The sequence below is a fragment of the Necator americanus genome, chromosome II (genome assembly GCF_031761385.1).
Source record: "Necator americanus strain Aroian chromosome II, whole genome shotgun sequence".
Taxonomy (NCBI): Eukaryota; Metazoa; Nematoda; class Chromadorea; order Rhabditida; family Ancylostomatidae; genus Necator; species Necator americanus.
The window spans coordinates 24,097,680-24,118,612 of record NC_087372.1 but is presented as its reverse complement, the minus strand read 5'-3'; the positions used below and the strand labels follow the sequence as shown (position 1 = coordinate 24,118,612).

General features: G+C 38.8%; 1 protein-coding gene across 3 annotated transcripts; it reads left to right on the top strand.

Moving 5' to 3' along the window:
- Nucleotides 1-659: 659 nt before the first annotated feature.
- On the top strand, nt 660-20,232 carry RB195_019255 (uncharacterized protein; the record flags this gene model as incomplete). 3 transcript variants are annotated; one of them, XM_064187025.1, is made up of 17 exons in its annotated part: nt 660-686; nt 2,102-2,235; nt 2,859-2,936; nt 2,988-3,196; nt 3,261-3,374; nt 7,281-7,426; nt 9,514-9,594; nt 11,190-11,336; nt 11,558-11,665; nt 11,761-11,840; nt 14,678-14,816; nt 14,899-15,071; nt 16,367-16,480; nt 16,650-16,800; nt 16,858-16,970; nt 17,043-17,151; nt 20,131-20,232. In XM_064187025.1, 17 exons carry the CDS (start codon nt 660-662, stop codon nt 20,230-20,232), a joined length of 2,025 nt encoding a protein of 674 aa, XP_064042904.1. The 3 variants fall into 3 exon arrangements, with proteins under 3 accessions (XP_064042904.1, XP_064042905.1, XP_064042906.1); XM_064187024.1 differs by having other exon boundaries at nt 3,261-3,380; XM_064187023.1 differs by lacking the exon at nt 20,131-20,232 and having other exon boundaries at nt 17,043-17,166.
- Between the last annotated feature and the right edge of the window lie 701 nt (nt 20,233-20,933).

The window sequence follows — 20,933 nt, the reverse complement described above, 5'->3', positions numbered from 1 at the left end:
AACACAAGTTTACTCTGAAGTTTTATATAAAGTATTAATATTTCCGTTTCTCTCAGTATTGCAAATGTTCTTTGCACACACATCCAAACTGTTTATAATTGTATTGATGTAGTATAATATTGAGCGACAAGATAGATACACTAGATAGTTTACTCTTAGTCACATTTTTTCCAAAAATTGTGCTTAGTATTAGAAACGAATCTGTATTTTCCATGCTCCTGCTGTCAAGTGAATTGTAATGAGCTTATTTTTGACGCGAAATGGCGTGGTAAAGGGAACAAACTAGTGAGTTTTGTTGGTTTACGGGTAGGAGCATTTAATGACTCATGTCGTAGTTCGTGTTTGTCAAGGTGTATTGATTGATGAATCCTTTCTTTCTTTAAACCTTTTTTAAAACATCAGTTGCCCCTAGTTCGTTGGCTACTTTCTTTCCGTAATTCCACGCTTTTATTATGCATAATGTTTTGCTACCACGTACCTCATTTATTCAGCATTTCATTACTCATTTATCTGCTACTTTTCGCAGCTTTTTCTCCACATCATATTGTTCACCTAATAATCAACAAGTATCCGAGTTTCTTCTCTCCACCTAATAATCAATAAGTATCCGAATTCGTTCAGAACGTGCACTGTAAGATCGCAGAGTGCGTTCTCTTGGCATGTCCACGCCTAAGGAGAAGTCCAAGGTTTGTTGTTTTTTTTTTCAATTTACTGGTGTTAGTGTTAATAGTGCTAACCAAAAAGAAATGTAATCAATGATGTTGTGCTTAGGTTAATAGTTTACAGAAAGCACTGCAAGTCAGTTTTTGCCTGTCTTTTTTCTTAGAACAGTTTGCGAGCCTATCGGAGGGACGGACTAGTTGTGTAGTAAAGTGCGCCCATATCATAAAAATAACAAATATAGATAAGTAAATGTTGAAGGGAATAAATAGTAAGCAGTACTAGGAAAAAAATTAGATGATGTAAGTTCTCGTTTTCATCTACGCTCCGCATTTCACTGCACTTCCTGAGTAAATTGTACGAAACATGAGGAAAACAAGGTGCGAAGTCATGCTATTCTGTATTCGCGGAAAGGGGTGCTGAGTTCATACGTCACAGAGGAATATTTTGAGATTCTCAAAAATTGGTTCGGGTGCACAGAAACTTGCAAGCGAAGTTGCCTCGGCGCCGACTGTTCTCTGCACTTTCAGAAAATATTGTTTTTGGTCGCCAATATTTCTCTGGGCTCTAGAAATATCTTTTGTACAGCTTAAGAAGTTTACGACAGAGAGCTTCAAGCTTTGCCCTACTTTTCGCATCACCAACGAAATTTCTTACCTCTTTCTTACTTTATGGAATAGGTTAGCGACTTTGTGTGTTCTATCTTTTTTTTTTCTTTGCACGGAAGCGTGGTTTCTCCTTGTACGAACTGCGTGAACCTACTACATCTTTAGAAAAGCAGCTAGAAGCAGTGCAATCAATGTAGATAGTGTAGATATGCAGTAGTTTTACACAGAATTGCTTCGTGTCATTTATAATGAAACATTTCCAACTCTGACTTTCAGTCAAGATAAAGAACTACCATTTCTTTGTACGGATGTGTGGTTTCTCCCCCTAATTTGCCCTAATTTTGATTTTTCTCTCAGTTGTAACCAACGTTGAGTGCAACTCATCCTAGTTGTTGAAGGAATTGGATCCTTGACCTCATCGGCTAGTTGTTGCTGCGGTTAGATATCTCAAGGAATATGTATTTTACTCCTTCCAAATAATGTTTCCTTTTCAATTAATTAGTAGCGAAGTGCTGTTTACAGAACTAACATCTTCTCTATATTGAAATAGAAAACTGGTATAGAAAACAATAATCAGTTTTGCGTCAGCTGTTCCAGTCGATGGAGAGCATAGATGCGATAGTCGGAGCTGGTGCTTTGACCCCCTTCACTTTTGAACGGTTGGGACAAGGACCTCCTTCACCTTTGAACGGTTGGCGAAATTACCCATTCACTTTTGGAAGGTTGGCGAAAGGACCCCCTTCACTTGAGCTGCATCCCATGAGCTAAAACCCCTTCACCTGAGGAGGGTCCGGCTTCTCCCTATCGCACCTATGATGGAGAGTGTCTTTCAGGTAAAAGTGCGAAACTTTTTTGGCCGCATATTTTCGCCAGGAACCAGTAGTGAGAAAGATCGTGGGGATTCAAGTGATGATTCGAAGCCTTCTTCTAGTCTCGATATCAGTCAGCCGTACAATACTGTTCACAGGTGAAGATTTTCAGATTTTTTATGAGCTTTTTTACCATGAATAGATAACTATCCTCAATCACCTATATTCTGTTTGAATTCGTTTTATACCCGAATAAAGTGCAGATGCACTCTGCACATTCATGATTACATTTGATTAATACAACGAGATCTCTTAAATAACAATTTGGTCAGTGTCTGCCTCCATGTTATGGTCTAGCTCTTGTTACAAACTGTTTAGATTTCTCTGCGATACCTCTTTGCTCCTACAGTTTTCAACATCTAAGCATTTTGTAGTTTTGAGCATCAAAACGTTGATAATGTTCGCCTTGAATAGTTCAAGATTGTTCGAGATCGTTCTCGTTTCCTTGTAATCAACGCCTTCAAGAACTTCCAATTTTTTTAAGTGAATATTAGAATAACACTTTCTAGTAAGCTGTATGAGGTAAACTGTGTAGTTATACAGATGTAAAAGATTGATACTCAAGAAAGCTCTCTGAATAAGCTCTTCAGATCCATTGAAGAATGCGCTAATCAAATTGTTCCACTACGTTGTATTATTATATGTATTAATATATATATATGTATATATAAAATTATATAATATACAACAATATTATATATTAATATGGTAGCAGTTGCAGAATACATGTAGGCTACGACGGACAAAAGTTCAGTGGACTTCCAGATACTTGGATGGACTCTCTACTCAGAGATATAAGGTTGCAATTATAGGGTTTTCTTTAACGAGCGTTGATAGTGACTCATTTCAGTGAAGCTGACCAAAAGAAGAATCCAAATGCAGTGGTGACGGCGTTACGGTTCTACGCTGCATCTATGAAAGAAAAAGAAAAAGCCAAATTCATGACAACAAATAGTGTCTATAATGCGAGTGATGAGGAGTCTGATGATGTCGAAATTCAGTTGAATGGCCAAGTGACCGGCCATCATACGCTAGCACCAACCTCTTCCATCGTGAATGGTATGTATTCTTGGTGTTTTTTCTCCAGATTTGATGTTTCGTCATTTACTTTGTCTTCTTCAAGGATTAGCAAGCGTTCCTGGCTCAAAAGTGGCAGGTTTGAGTGTATCCTCTACTGATGACTCTGTGTGCGATCGTGCGATCCCATCTCCGGCTCCATCTTTCAACCATGCCACTGGTACAGGTTCTGCCTACTATTTTAATTTAGTAACCTCAAAGTTATTGGTGTTTTTAAATCCGTGTGCATTGTGTTAGCCGTTGCCTTTAAAAATCTTAAAGGTGCCGTTTTACTTTAGAAACAACATTTAGAACAATAATCTTGTGTAGTTTGTGTTTTGAAGAATGGTGTTCTAAAAGAAATTCATCCAACTGAAGGATTTTTACCTTTTTAGCACCAGTTTGCTTTGCTGTGTTAGGTGCTAAATTCAACTTCTCCAACCCCATTGTGGTTAAGGTGCGCGTGTTAGTATGATTGTAGCATTTAAAAAGATTCACAGCAGCGATGACTGCTAACTCATTCAAACATACGTTTGCTTCCATTTTAAAATGAAACCTGCCCTTAGAAATCTTGACAAGTGGAAATCGGCACAGCTACATTTCTAGAGACATAAAGAGATTCATTCCTGCATGTGCCTCTGTTTCAAGCAGAGTAGGGGAAGCGATTGTATTGGTTTTGTGAAACAAAAGCATTTATGTTATGTTTAGTTCTCTTCATTCACTCCGCAACTGGCTCCCATTATTAATACTGCTCTGTGCTCGTGAACATACTTTGTTCGGATTTTTAAAGTGGTTCTTTAATACACACAAAATTGACTAAACAGTGTAGTAGGCAACAACTTTGCTCTAAATGAACATTTTAAACGAGTGAGTGCGACAGGAAATGCTATGAGATTTTTGCAATAAAATTCAGCCCGATTTTTTTGAGACAGCTGGTCACATCAGTAGAAAAACATCCTCTTTGTTAAAAACCATGTACTGATGAAAGAAATGATTCATTATAATTTAGCGGAACTAGCTTAAGGGTATGGCTCCACTCTTTCTGAAGCCACACCCTCAAAAGTGTTGAGTGGTGCGATTTTTTTTTTTTGCAAGGTTTCTATTTTGACGGGGGTTGGATATAAGAATCGAACTCTCCGAACGAGATTTCTAGGTAGTTCATTTTAGCTTTATTTTATGGAACTGTTTGACAAAATATGAAAAAAAAAGAAAATGAAGAAAGGTTAAAGATGAAAAATGAAAAAAAACTATATGTTCCTTTTTTTAGACCATGCGTCGAATATTACGAAAATAACTCTTTGACATCGTATCAGAAAAACTATAACAATTCGGCTGGGAAAAGCTTGAGAAATTACTTTTCATTTTTGCATTTTTGCCTGTGTTTCCACTGCAACACATCACTTTCTTGGGGCTGATTCTTCCACTAATCGTCATTCTTAATTATGAGGAGGGATTACATGATATGAATGTTGGATATTTTCTCGTTTGTTTGCCTCAATTTGTGGCTATCAAGGAGAGACCAGAATAGCCTTGGTAGCCATCAAGGTTTCTCCTTGGTAGCCACAGAGGAATAAGAAACAAAAATATGTAATTAGGAAGGAAGTAGCTGACTCCTTTCTGTATGTTAATGCGTTCCCCAAGATCTCTTTTTCGATAGTTGCACCACTTCTTAGTTCAGTGCGATGCTGTTCATTCTTAAAGCCAAAAGATAAGTCGGCTTCACTGCTACTTATTAACCCGTTATGCTTATATATATATATATATATATATATATATATATATATATATATATACATATATATATATATTTATATATCAGCCTGAAGACGGCTAAAGCTGGACTTTAGGCTTTTTTTTGGCCTAAAGTCGTTGTTCGTTTCGCTCTCCTTTGCCGATCAATAAGAAATAACAGTAAAACAGTAAACAGTTTTTTTTGTAAAATTAGAATTTTTTTCTACCAACTCTTTCTTCAATTTTTCTTACCCGAAAATGTAAGCAAAGATGAAAGATTTTATGGTTTTCCCTAAACGCATCGGTTCTATATTTGGAGAACAATCAAACTTGATTTTACATCCAAGTTTTTCTGAAACCTCCACAATTTTGAAACATTATTCGACGTATGAGTTTCCTCCGTTCTCAACTATGAGCAAAGAATGATGTGCTAACATGAAATGACGTGAATATTACTATCGTAGTGATAAAAATAACGTTCTACGTCAGATCGCGGAAACTTTTGGCTACTATGTATTGTATTTAAGCAGCCGTTCACATGTGTGTTTCCTCTTTTTGACGAAAGGATGTTAGCAGCACAAGGAAAAAATGCTGGGAAATAGATATGCGAAGGAACCATAGAAACCCATTCAACCGCGTTGGGGCTCCTGCGCACCAATCAGACGCAGTGGAATCCGTCTCTCCCACTCTATAGCTTTCTGGCACCGACGCACCATTCCGACCCTGTGGGACCCGTCCCACCCCATTTTAAAGCTATCTGGCTCCGGGGCACGAATTCGACACCGTAGGACGCGGTTCACCCAATTTTACTGCGCTGGGGCTCTAGTGCACCAAACCGACGCTATGGTATCCGCCTCCCTCTCTTTTTGGAATTTCTTGACTGAGACACACACATACACAGACGCACACACGTGACAGAATAAGCTCGTTATTATATAGCATGATAGTTTGCAAATTTGGAAGTATATATTCACATAAAAGTTTATTTACCCTCGATTCACTAACATATGACAGAAACAAACTTGCCTCATCAAAGCCAACATACATGAACGCATAACTCTGGGCAGTGGTCCAGTGGTAGAGTGCTCGTCCATCAATTGCATAGCTATGATTCGACACATCACAGGTGCAGAGTTTTGCATCATTATGAGGTATTTTCGTGACGCACACGGACCATGCGCGTTATTATATAGCAGGATGATTATATTATTATGTGATAATGTTCAGAAACTTAATTTGACAGGACCAAAAGAAGAATGCGAAGGTTTCCAACACGTACAATTATCTGAGCAGTTTTAAAAGGTAAAAAAATAAATGAAGTGGTAGCTTTGTGATCTTGAACAGAAGGAAAGCACATGGAGCGTAGTAGTAGACATAAATGATAGGAAAAATTGGCAAACGAACAAACGAACTCTTTGCAGAACGTTAAAAAAATATAAAAGCGTTCTAATGGAAGCATAGTGAGCGTTGCCCAATACTAAGCATGCCGTTCGCTTCCTCATTTATCCATAATTGATCTAATGGATGCGATCAGTTCTAGAGCTTTCTGTCCAAGTAATGCTAAGATCAAACGTTTAAAACACTTTCGCATTTGATTCTTCTTTTCTTGCCATGTTTAAATTGAGTTCTCTAACATATTTCGTTGTCATATTTCTTTGGAACCAAAGCCACAATTAATGCTTCGAAATAGGTAACATCAGTAAAACCTGGAATAAAATCGTAAGAAAAGTAATGTCTAGGAAATATATAAGGGTTAGATAGAAATGCAGGAATAAGTATTCCAATCTATTGCACTGTTTCCACATTTTCGTGTTTCTCTTGTGTTTCCACAGTAGTGCCGATCCAGGTGCTGTTCTGGAGATGTCATATAATGTCTAAATAGGAAGCCTGCTGATTAGTCGAACACTTCTGCACACTCACTCACATTTTCTGTAAAGAAAAAACTGCGGTTATGCGGACTTAGTTAATAACTTAGGAAAATGCTTAGTTGACGATTGTTTAGCTAATAAAATTCAAAAGAAAACTTTCAACCTGTCTCTATAATCGAAGGACTAATCACTCACATTGTTTTGCAAATTTGGATGTAAACATTCATGTACAGTATACATGAAAGTTTATTTACCTTCACTAACATATGAGAGAAACTAATTGGCTTTATCAAAGCCAGCACACATGAATACATAGCTTTAGACAATGGTGAAAAGGTAGAGTGCTCGCCTATGAGGTGCATGACCTTGGTTCGGCATCTCACCGGTGAAGAGTCTTGTATCATTATGGGGAATGTTCGTGACTCACACAGACACACATGGACCATGCGCGTTATTATATAGCATGGTATATGCCATTTTGTTTCTAGGAACTCCGGTGCAGGGTAAAAGGAAAGAAAGTGTAACCGCAGAAAACACTCTGGAGCTGCCAAACCCTCCACCGCCTATTCACCCACGTTCTGCTGGACGAAAAGATGCTCCACCACCACCACCACCACCTCCCCAGCGATCTAAGGTTTGTTTTCCTTCCAACTTCTATAATTTTGAAGGTATCCTCCTGATTGACCAATGGTTTTTTTCAGATTTTATAGGAAATTCAGTTTTCTGTGTTCATATTCTGATATAGATAGTAGAAAATATCTACACTCTACCCTATCTACTTTACTTTTTAAGAGTAAACATGTGCGCTACCAAATCAAATTGGGCGTCTTTGCAATAAGGCGAAACTTAGCTGTCCATAACCAGTAGTCACATATGTCTAAACTTTCTATGAACAAAGAGCACCTTTAGTACTATCTGTGTGCGTTACCGTTAGTACTGTCTGTTTGCGTTGTACCTAAGAGAAATCATAAGACCAAGATAAGAAATAAAAAAGGTGAAGAGATAAAGTGATAGTTCTTGTTCCAAGCCGCAACGCATAATATCCTTTTTTTTTGCTTTCCTGCATACATGCTGATTTTCTTCCTCGAATATCTTTTTTTTTTCTTCTTCGTGAATCATTATCTTTTCTCTTTTTTCTCTGAAAATGTGTTTTCTTGTCACATATCGATATGATTTTCGACGTAGTTGCAACACAAATTCTAGATGTAGCTCCTACAAACCCCCACACACTAGTTATCGCAAAGTATTTGGCGATTTGTTAGCTTGCGTTGCTCAGTGCGCAAACGAAAATACACATGTTTTGCTTTCTACAGTGGAGAGGGAAACAGTGCCTATTTTGTGACCTACTATGGTATTCCCTTGCTTGACATATGTCACCCTGAGTCCTTGTGGAAATGACTATTCATATAAAAATTATATTGATTGATTGTATTAAGAGAAGAAGTGTAGTAAGAGTACTGCGGTGAAGTTTTCGGATAACTTGAAGGGTGCAGAAACATGCAAACGATCGTCCACATCGATACTAGTCTAGGAGGAAATCAATCACTCTTTCTGACTAATAGTATCTGTGACCGGATTCTCAAATAACTTATGTGCGCGAAATTTGGATGTTTCGGATAGAATTGAAGATGGAAGATTCTGAGGGATACAACACCTGCAGCGCGACTGTTGTGACTCTTCAAAATGACGTTGCAAGACAGATGTCTTATTGGTGACCAACATTGTTGAAACCTGTGTAAAGTTTTATTGTATGAGTGACATGCTTTTTTTTAGTTTCATAGTAGGTATAAACGATGACTCTCACTATTGTCAGTGTATTAAATATGATGTGGATATCAGCATCCACATGAATTTTTATTTTTTATTTTTTTTTAACCGAAAATGTGAAGAAGTCTGTTAAAAGATCCAGGTAAGAAGTTGCCACCAAGTAAGTAAGTCGCCTATACAGGCTTGTTCACTTCTTGCTGTTATCGCAAGACGCTTTTTGTCCTTTGTTCATGTAGTTGTCAAGTTTTCTCTTTTTTTTTTTGTAAAGAATTTGAAACTATGTGTGAATATGTTTGCAGCAAGCCTTAACTAGGTTGTCTGTAGTATATTTATGTTAGCGTCAATAAGTCAGCAAAAAACTAATGAATCGAAAGAAGCACTTGAGAATAATAAGTTGATTCGCGTTTAACTTAGAGAGAAATTTAAAAAAAGGATGTGAGAGTCTCATGGGTGCTGACGAGAAGTAACTTAGTGCTGGGAACTAACCTTGTTCATAACTGTTTTCAGGTCTACTCAGTCTACGCACTAATTCCCTATTTCCCAATATGTAACAATTTTTTCTAGTTGTATGTTGTTGTTAAGGGCTAACTGGTAACGAAAAGTCTTGCTAGCAATAATGTTTAATTGAACAAAAGGTGCAAGTAAAATTAGCTAGTTTTAACATATTTGCTTGCGCATTATGCAAGCAATATTCGTGTCCAGCAGCATTCTGACCGGTTGTAATCGTTCTCAAGGAACTATTCTGACACATCACGTATTCAATTAGTAATAGGTTTCACCCATTTGTAATGCTCTGACCGATATCTTTTTTCTTCAATTCCAACTAAACAACCGACTAATGGTTTTAGACGTATAAGAAGAAGATGCAGCGTGCACTTTTTCACCAGCTTTTGTACTCCAAAATTCATATGTAGGAGCTTTTCCGTTACACTGTTTATGTTGAGTTTTTTTCAGACTGCAGCAGTCGCCGAGAATATCTCCCAACCATCTGGTATCGTCCAAAAAGTTCCACCTAAGGTTCCGCCAAAACCAGCAGTATGTATTTTTACATTTTCTTCCATGACATATGTACTGAAGCGCAGATACAGGTTATGAAGATAGAATATTGTATTCGTGTGATCGATAACTCGTTCTGGAGCATTATAGGCAAATATGTGCAAGATCATGTCCGAAAAAGTTTATATGTTGAGAACTCTGGTCCGCGACATTTGTACAAATCTCAGGCTCGTAAATTTTAGTTGTATTGAACCAACAAGCTTCCGACTCTTTATGTGATGTAATAAGGCGTGTGGTGAAATGCATAACCTGTTGGAGACTAATCTGCGTCTTCATGCGTTTCCGTGGCGTTTACCGGTCTCTAGGCGCCTCGCGATATATTTTCTGGCAGATATCGGCGCCAAGTGGGGTCGTCGTTGTCGTGGTCGCAGCTAGACCGGTCAGGTGCGACGATAGCCCCCGCCCCTTTTCTAGTGTAGTTTCCTCTATTCTCTCTGTCGTATCCGTCTCTTCGTCGTTCACATATCTAGTCTCTCACTTTGCGATAATGCGCTGTTACAGTTTGAGATTATTGCTTTATTTATTGATTTTTGATGGAGCGAGCTTCTCAAGATGAATTTATCGTCATTCACTCCCAAGAGTATGTTCACGTGCGTCGGCATTAGCATGATTTGAGACCTCGTAGATCGCAACTGATGTATTTTTAAATTCCACTTCTTGTCAGATTGGTTGCGTTCAATAGACAACCAGGCGACATAGCGCCCTCACCTGTCTCAGTCACCAGCTGTCAGCTGAAGGATTATAGTCGTTTCCACATCAAACCCTCTCCGACCATTCATGTACGACTGGGATTGGCAGCCGAAACGATTTAGTGTGCTCTCCCCGTGGGGTGCCTACATCAGTCACATTGGCAACGAGCTTTTGGTAGGAGATGATTGTTTATTTATACTCTTGTTGTTGCTGCGCGAAACTTCTACCAAGGATTGATTCACCGCGTTGACTTCTGCCGTCTTGTGCCAGGGCTACAATCTTTGAGAGTGGTGTAGACGATAATAAATGTACTGAGCATTGAAAGAAGAGTTAATACACTTGAATTATGATTTTTTAACCGCTATTATAATCAAATCGAGGTTTGTTTGGTTGAATTCAGTTTTCTACTGATACCATTTTATGCATAGGAATAAATGAAAAGAAGGGAAATTTCAGAAGCCGTGTTAGTTCTGTATTAACAACCCTTACTTTTTCAGATTATTTCTTCTGGTTCCCTTATTGTAACCAGATTCTGCAAGAGTAATTGACATTGTGCTAACCAATACAGTGATTTTGTTTCGGAATGTGCGAAAAAATAAAGAACAAGTGATCCAACATATTTACCGTACCTCTCCTCTAGCCCTTCTTCGCTTAGTGTAGAAAAAATGTGTTTTTAACATTTTTGGAATAGATCTGAAGAAATTCCTCAGATTCATTCAGTGAAAATATTTCGATTTAGTTCTTCATTCACCTTAAACTTGTCTCAACGGTATTACGTTGCTCATCACGAGGAATAATCTTTTGCGGTTCTAAATAGATGTTTTTTCTTCTAATTGTTGTCAGGGAATGTATTCCCTGAGGATACTTTATCTTTAGTGTTTCAGCATCTTAAAGCTTCTTCGGCATGCGTTTCTCCACCACCATTCGTCTCCTTGACATCCTCGGACACGAACTCGATTGGACACTCGCTGTCGAATGGTAGCGTAGCAAGCAACATTTCATCGGAAGTAGAAAACCGGTCGTATTCCGATGTAAGAACGTCCTCTTTCTTTTCTTTGTTCGTGTTTTTATACAACTTCGCAGAGAAGAGCTGCAGTTTGCTTTTGCAACAACTTTGTTTCTCTACTTTATATTTTTGTTGATTGCTAAGATAAAGTCTTCGGAATCTGTTCATGCACTGTTTTGTTCTGTCATGCCACAAATCCTTGAATTTCATTGCTTCTCATGACATACTCTACGCTTTTATTTTTAGAAGGAGAATGCAACCGCAACTATTTCTGCAGAGAAACCCAAAGCAGTCCCTGAGCCGGAAACTGTCAGAGTTCGTTCGCAACCGAAGGAAAAAATGACTGATGGGCAGGTGTGTTTACCACAGGATTATCTATCGTGGATTCGCTATTTCGTAGCTTTCTCGTTTAACATAAAACATAATGTTAAACAGAAATATATCTTTAGGTTTTGGATGAACTTCGACAGATAGTCAATCAAGGAGATCCGCTAAACAAATATGAAATCAAGCGGCAAATTGGACTCGGGTTTGTGCTTTCAATTTTTATTGCTGTTGTTGCAACAACGTGCTACTTCAGCAGTTTAGAGGCGCTACAGTTTTTTGTCTGGTCGACGGTGAGATTCCTTAATTTGCATCTTCATCCTATTAAATCATTTTCTGATTAAACATGTGTCCTAGTGGTCCTCCCCGAATACTCTCTTTTTGTGACAGTTTTTGAGCGCAGGATCTGGTTCACACTTGTTCTCTGCTGCCTCGTTTGCAAAACATGTAGTCAACGTCGCTTAAATGTCTTTTCCCTAGTTAATCTTGTGAGCAGATTTAGGTTTTGTTCCTGGAATCCGCTGTGATCTATGCTTTTATTTCAAATTTGGTGTGTCAAACCAAACCCGCAGATCTCTAGAACTTTCTTTTTTCTTGAAACGCTGCTGAAGTGCTTTGCAGCGTTTGATTCGCTTCTTCAGGAATCTAGACCTTGTTAGTACGATTTGCATTTCCTTACTTTCTTTTTTTTTCATGGCTTCTTAATGTTCCTTTCCGTCCTTTAGACATCCAGATCTTGTTCATCCGATGGTTTTTGCATTCGATCGGCTGGAATCGGTTATTCTCATCTGCATGTTCGCGTAATTTCGCATTATGATGCGTGATCGTTCGGCTAATTGGTCGGGCTAGTTGTGCGCATCGTACACGATATCTACCCCACTTTGCTGCAGCCACTGCTCAGCTGTTCGAATGTTCGATATATTTGTCTGTAGGAGGATACACAAAGAAAATTTGCAAAATTTCCTTCCGAAGGCTGTGGTTTCGAGGTTCTAGTGGGGAGATCATGTTCGCAATTATAGAATAACATAACCTCTGAACCATAATTTTCTACCTTTCTTACTTCTATGTGAAGGAAGTCATTCCTATTTCGCTTCGCTATTTTCGGTTTTCTTTGGCGGTATAGTGTTAGAAGTGAAGAATTTGATCATCTAAGAATGTAGGCTCGGCTTAATCCTCATGATCAAGGATTAAGCCTGTGGCCGTAGTTGGGTTTTTTTAATGATCAGCTATTCACTAAACATCATTCCTACTGATGCATGGTTACAGTGGTGCTAACGAAGAACACTGTTTTGATTTCTTTGTGTGTGCATGATCAGCTCGAAAATTTTCGAAGAAGAAAAGTTCAATAGGACCTGGTCATGTGTTGTAGAACCAGATTACTTTGAGAAGGGGCAGCAATTTAGATAGAACAAAAAAATGTGTGGGGGGAGACAAGTGTTCAATATCCAGTTTATTACCATCATCTATGATCTGTAGTCGTTGGATATGCTGGAAGCTATTGTCGCTCTGGATATTCTTGCTTACGATCTCTGGAAGTGCCTTTACTGTGATCACAAAATAGGACGCGTCATGATACATTGTCTCGTTGCTTTTTTAAACCCATTCAGAAAAAGTAGGTACTGCTTCGAAAACACTTCTAAAAAGGGAACATATTTCTTAAATGTTTGTTTAAAAAATGTCGTGTTTTCTGTTGCGTGTTGTTGGGGGTTTGGTTGCGCCTTATCATTACTCCTTAAGAAATAAGTGTTTAGCGAATTGAATGTATCAATATCCTGTCTTGCGCTGCTTCTTGTTTAGCAAGTCGTGTCGAATTCAATTTTTTTTACGGGTTTTCAAAGGAAGCATGTACTTATTTTATAAACTAATGTCAAGCTGTGAATCATTTATATCATGATTCTTTGAAGTTTGCTTTCACTTGATGGGTTTTCGATTGATATGTTTAAATCATGCTTCTCCAATACTCTCCTTATCATTCGGCGCACAACCCGCTTTTGAGGTCATTCGTTTTCTGTCCCGTTGGTTCCCTTCGTCAGCTGATGAGAATTAAGTGCACTCATACCAGTTTCATCAGATTTCATTTATTTACCAGATATGCTGCTATTCTTGAGAACGTTTCATAGGATAATACAGCCGAAGGTATTTATTGATTTCTGATATCGATGCATACGGGTTTGAGTAGTAGAAAGGTTTCACTGTGTTCAGTTATAAAGTTTGAGCGAATTCCACCACCAATTCCACCTTTTGCTGATTTTCTGGACCGTATCTGTTGCTTTCAAAGGTCAAGGTCAAAGATGTAAGCCACCAAAGCGTATCTTAAAATAGCCCGCATTTAAATTTGTTTGCTACCAAGAATAAGGGATGCAAAAAGAGGTCATTGAGTCGTTGAGTCATCACGAGCGCCTAAGGCATACCACAATGTGACGAAATTTTAACAAACATTTTGATTTCAAATGAGTTCTCACAGAATCCCACCACTAGGGGACACATTTTCCCTTATGTTTACGGAATTTTGGAATAGAACGTCAGTGGAATGATCGAAATGGATTCCATTAATACATGGTATCTATTCGGAAAACTGCTTGTCAGTCCAACCAATCTGCATGCAACTGCGGATAGGAGGGTCGTAAACATAAGGAAAAGGCTTTACCACTTCTACACTTCCAAGATTAGTAACAAAATTGCTCATTAGTTCTTACCTAGTTTTCAATGCTCTGTACCTTAAGATATGTAAGGTTTGTTAGTGCGTGAATTTCTATAGATAAAAACACTTGGAACCAGGCGGATTCTCATAATTCACCACCAACAGTTCCTATGTACATAGTTTGTGAGTTTCCCTGAAATGCTTCCTAAAAGCAAAGCTCAGCGTTTTTCAAATCTTGTGGTGCTCCTTTTTCTGAAAGACCAATGATCTTTGAGTTCTCGACCTCCTAATGCCACTCAATCAGTTATACAGTACTCTGTTTATTTAGAACCTCTGAACTTATTTTTCTCTTGGAAAATATGCTGCACTTCTAACATTCTCTCAGATTTTCTTGTTTTTAGTGCGTCAGGAACCGTATATGTCGCCACTTGCAAAGATACCAGTGATGTGGTGGCTGTTAAACGGATGGCTTTCAAGACTCAACCGAAGAAAGAGATGCTACTTACGGAGATCAAAGTCATGAAGCAATTCCGTCACCCGGTTAGTGCAGGACACATATGGCTATGATCACTGTAAAGGAATCGTGAAGTGTACAGCGCTAGACCTCAACGTTACTATTAAGAATGTTGTCAACTACATCGAGTCTTATCTGGTCGACGCAGATGACTTGTGGGTTGTTATGGACTACTTGGAAGGAGGTAACCTGACAGACGTAGTGGTTAAGACGGAATTGGATGAAGGCCAGATAGCGGCTGTTCTCAAGGAATGTGTCAAAGCGCTGCACTTTCTGCACAGGTGATTTCCTCCAAGTTTCTGATTTTATGTCGGGCGCTATCGTTCTGAACCCGTAAGCTGCTTTTAGCGGAAAAAAGTTCGTTTAACATGCAGGAGTTTCTGAACATAACCTGATTATCCAAGCTCTTTAGGGCTTTGGGTTGGCCCTCATAAACTGATTTTTCCCCATCACTCGTATTAGTATCTTGAACATTTTTGAAATGGAGTGTGACAGAACATTTAAGCATTGGAATTATTTCTATCTTTTGAGTTAATTTCTGAAGGAAATAAATTCTGCAAAAATGAATCCAGAGTCTATCATCTATCTCACTTATATAATACTATCTTTGTTATTTCTGTGCATCCAAAATGATTACGGTAACTCTAAAAGCGCGATAGTTCCATTTTAAGAAAAGAAGAATTTCTGTTAGACTCTAACATACTATTTCTTTTATAGTTCGGTCTAACATACTATTTCTTCTATACTTCTTTTTTTCGAGGAAGGAAGTGGAATGACCCGTAACAGTTATTGACTACAACTTTAGAAATTTGAAAAATGCATAGAGAAAAGTTTTTCCCTGATAGTGACTCCCTCACTAAGATGCGGAGGTAATTCGTCTGGAAGATCCTTGATTTGTGTCGAGAATTTCATGGATTGAGCAACAAACAGAGCGGAAGCATAGGCCACTTTTAAGCCAAGTTTAGGTGTTCCTAATCGCAAGGTCAAGGATGTCCCGGAGTTCCGGAGTCAGCCAATTAGCGAACATGATTTCATTGATGTCGTGGATGTGATGTTTTTCGCAGTTTCCTGTTTAATGACCAGTAATTTCAACGTAAATTATTACGCTTGTTTGAAACAATTCGTGCGATGACGATTGAATAGGTTCTCTCGCTCACACGAACGTTTACGGACGCACGTTGTGCTAGCAAATGACCTCGCCTGCATCGAAACCTGAAACTTTTATTGCGAAAAGAACCCAAGTAGTCGACGACTCTTTGCAGTTGTTGAAACTGCAAAAAGTGCACGCAAATTTGACCTTGTTTTCTTTATCTGTCACCACCTGTCTTGCATCGAAGTTGGATTTTCTTGGCAAAAAAGGATGAAAAACTATGTACCGCTAAGTATTAGTTTTTGTGTTGACTGTGGATGCCGCTCACAACTTCCGATTTCATCAAAACACTTTCGTCACATCCCCAGTTTTCTAAGTCAAATCTGGTTCCACCGATCACAGATTCTGCATTCTTTGAATGGTATTAGATCTGCGGGATGTATCTTACTCTTCAATTGCAAAAACCGCAATTCCATGCATTTTTAGTCATTCCATTGTGCATCGTGATATCAAAAGTGACAATGTACTGCTTGGAATGGATGGACAAGTGAAACTAACGGATATGGGATTCTGTGCGCAGATTCAGCCAGGCTCGAAAAGGTAGGACTACCCGAAACTTGCTATTCGCTGTTGCGACACTGCTAAGCAAATTGTCATTTTCTCCTTTGAAGATTTTCATTTGAAAGGAAATGGGTTTCAGACTCCACGTTAACACTGGTAATTGTATAGTATATTCTGCGAATTGATATCACTACGACACCGTTTTTAGGGATACCGTCGTAGGAACTCCTTACTGGATGTCTCCCGAGATTCTTAATAAGAAACGGTACAATTACAAGGTAGATATATGGTCGCTTGGTATCATGGCCCTGGAAATGATTGATGGAGAACCTCCATATCTTCATGAGACACCATTAAAGGTTCATATATCATTCGACTGGATTTGTATTATTTCGCTACGTTGTTGTGGCTTTCAGGCAATTTACTTGATTGCACAAAACGGAAAACCTGAAATCAAAAGACGAGACCAGCTTTCTCCGGACTTCCTGAACTTCTTGGATCGTTGTCTCGTTGTGGATCCCGAGGAAAGGTTAAGCTTACTTGAACTCAGTAAATGCATTCTTGTAGTTTTGGGGAAAAGTTTATGATTCGGTTACTTAAGAGCGGATGCAGAAGAACTCTTACGACATCCATTTCTTGCTCGGGCTAAACCACTAAGCAGCCTCATTCCATACATCAAGGCGGTTAAGGAGCTCAAAGAGAAAGAAAAAGTCAGTCATAAATAGAGCGGGTTGGATGTGCTTTCGGTTCTTAGTTATCTCGTTGTCCTCTTATGAGTGCTGTCCACCTGCTGCACTGCTAAATGTACCACTCTCGCTCTTTCTTCACGCAGCAACTGTGTATTGCATTCCACTACTTACTTTTACTTGCATAATTGATGAAATTTAACGTACTTTGATATCTTTGCACAAAGTTTGCTGCTGATAAGTTATTTCTTCTTGCTGAAAATTATATCGTTTCCCGTGACAGGTTATCTATCTGTGCATACTTGACTTCGTGATGTTGCATTTCCAGCACTTGCAACATCTTTTGCTTCCGGTTCTGTTTACGATGCTTTTTTTTCGCTTTTCTTGAAAACGGTTCAAATAGTCCGACACTCGCTGTTAGGGCACCTTATCATCGCAGCATTTATGACAGATCATTTCGAGCCCTAGAGATTTATAAGGTTATTGCATGTAGTGAGCATTTAGCTATATTTTTACCTTGCCGTCGTATGTGGTACTACGGTCATGTTTATATGCGCCCGCAAGCATATGTATTTCTTTTTGAACACTACTGCTCATCACAAGGCATTTCCATCTTGTCGAAATGTTATTTATTTGGTTTCGAACATAAATTGTTTCCAGTGCGACTAACTAGAGACAGTGTTGTAGATTAAAAAAAAGAAGGGAACGACTGGCACGAACTCAGCACAAACGGTGTTCTGTTATTTTAACAGACATTGTTCGCAGTACTACTTCCTGAACGACAGTCTTACGAAGCTATTGTGTTCACCAGTCAGAATAGTAGCAACCTATTGTGTGATGTTTTGTAGGAATTAAATCTACTTGCGGAATCCACGTATTTGCTAAGGAACGCTTCCAGCTTGTAGGAGCGATAAATCAATGACGTTACCGCTCCTTTTGTAACCAGTGTATTGTTCCCCTTGTAACCAGCGTATTTTCCTATCCTATGTATGGAGGAACTGTAGAAAACTCGGTGCGTATGAAGAGGCACCCGCAGATTTTCGATCATACACTCTCTGAGTAATTAGAGATGGAGTGTATCCTGTGGAGATTCACCGTCATTGCATCCTAAATAGCTCACTCTGCTTACCTGCCGCTGATCATACGAAGCGTCACCGGTTCGGACATAATTCACGACCTACTACATTGTTTAAGAGAACCAGACATATCCACTGGAATTTTCCGATGAAATTTTGAAAGTAAATTTTGCGATGTGATCTCAAATTTGTAACCGTACTAGAAGCAAGAGAACTCCACGCGTAAGAAATCAGTGCGGTGGAAAAGTAGCAGAATATTTATGGGCTTTAATTATTTCAGAGTGAAATAGGTATTATTTCTCTAATTAGCAAGAATATGGGAATTTTTCATCTTTATGGTGTTTTTTTTTTTCTAGAAAAGACTCTACTTTCATATCACTTCTGCCTTTGTTCATTTGTATTTGTACTTGAACTCCTTGAGAAAGATGATAGAAGATAGATAGATGATGATGTGAAAAAAATGAAATAGATTTGTACAGTCCATCCAACGACATAGTCCGAAAATTGCAAAAAGATCTGAAACCCGTCATCAAAACTTTTAGATGAAGGAAACAATGTTTCGAGATACCTATGTGATGTCATCCTCATCAGATTATTTTGGACCAGCCTAGTCATTAAAAATGGTTCTTCGCATTAAAAAGACACAGCAGTTACTGAGAAACCATTTATCGCCAGCCATTTCGCAATGGGTGACTGGATGTCGTATATTTTTTTCTAGATTTAAATGAATCGATAGAAAAGATAGAGTTTTCGACAAATCCTGATCCTTCATTTTTTCCACCTGGTAATTTCATCTGGAAATTTTTCGTTCTATTTAAACAACAATCCACCCGAAGACAGTGTTCGGAGAAGTTTCTGTTGATAGATTCCTTCCACTAACAAGAACGGTTAGGAAAGTTGTCCACAAGTGAATAAAAAAAGTGAAATACTTCCCACAAATCCAGAACTAAGACATCTAAACAGCGTTACGAAGTTTATGCTTATCCCGGAAAGGCAACTCTTTTCACCTCTACGAGTAGCGAAACGAATGTATGCGGAGTGGATGTGATCACGGCCTTATGAACGAGTAGTTGCCTCCGGCTGTTCCTAATTCCTCTGGAATAGAAATAGTTCTTTTTATTGCCAGTCTTGGAAATCACGTGTCTAAGCTCGCCAACTAGTGATAAGAATAGAACGTCAAAATTTGGAGGATTCTACCGTACCGCATAGTAGATATAGTAGAAATACCAGGAGAACCAAACACGTATGTATAATCTTATTATATATATATATATATATATATATATAATATTTTGTATTGTATATACGTATTGTAATCTTATTCTCGGTTCATAAGTCACAAAGGATTTAGAATATATGACCTTTTTTGCCTATGTTATCAAATAATTTGGGGGGTGTAGTGTAGCGATTAGAGGTTCCGCTGCCTGCACGATCGATCGGAGCTCGAATCCGCCTTAGTGCTCACTAAGCGTTTCATCCTTCTGGGGTCGATAAATTGCTACCAAACTTGACTGATAGGATAAAAGCATTGGCCAGACACAGCGGCTAGTCAGCGCAAGTCATTGTATAGGCCAGTTACACGTTCGTGAACCTCAAAGGATTCTGAATTGAAGGGAACGTGAGGGAGCATCCCAAGCGGATTGATTAACGCCAGACAGTTTATTCTTTATCGTCTCATCAAATGATTTAGAGCAATGCCGCAATCAATCGTGTAGTAAGCCAAGGTTACTTAGTGGATCAGACTTTTCTCTTTGCAGCGTTAGCGTATAATTTTGAAGCTATTGGGATACTGCACAGATTGTGATAGAACTAAAACGCGTAGTTGTAGTAGTTGTTGCAAGGGTTCTACACAAAACAGCACGGTTCTTAACCGGTCATAAGTGACTGCAAGTTTGTCAATGTAGTACATCTATTGGCTGGTTTTCAGGTCTTGGTAGGATTTCAGCTCTGTAGCCGGAGAGATGAGTTGACTAAACGTCTACAAACCTATGCCGCGCAGACATCTACTGTAGACCCGTCAGAACCATGATCTAAGATGAACGCGATTTTTCTGTAGGACTTCATTTACTGAAATAAGGTGTTGTGCTGACCATAAAACTGCACTCTAATATTACCCTACTCCAGTTTTCGTGCGGCATTTTTGAAGATGATAGCGAATAATTCTTTCGAGATCGTACCGGACGGTCAAGCCATACTCGTCGCCATCGATCCAATGATTATATTTGTTTATTAATTTGTAGGAATGAAGTGGTATAAAGGATAAAGTGCACGGGATTGATCAAGCACTATGTGTATGCGTCTACGCGTTCCACTTAAATCATTTTCGTTTGAAGTTTATGGACACGTGTACAAACTTACAATAACGTGCGGAGCAGATGTGTCAAGTCTGTTTTTAGCCTCCCACACAAGTCTGGTATCACTTTATCAACCTCGAAGGGATGAGAGAATTGTTTGACCGTAGGCCGGCTCCGAGCCAACGATCGAAGTCACAGCGGGACCTCTTACCGACTGCCGGCTGGACAACCTCTTGACTAGTCTGACAGTGGTCTGTAACAAAAAAATCTAGGACAATCTAGGTTTTTGGAAATTTACATGTGTTTGAACGTTTTTTCGTATATGACTGGCCTATCTTAGAAATGACCATGACCGAGAATACCTAGCGTTAGTTTGCCTGCTCGATGATAACAACTAAGGAAAGGCAGCCCGCTGAATTGACCAGATGGAGTGCAG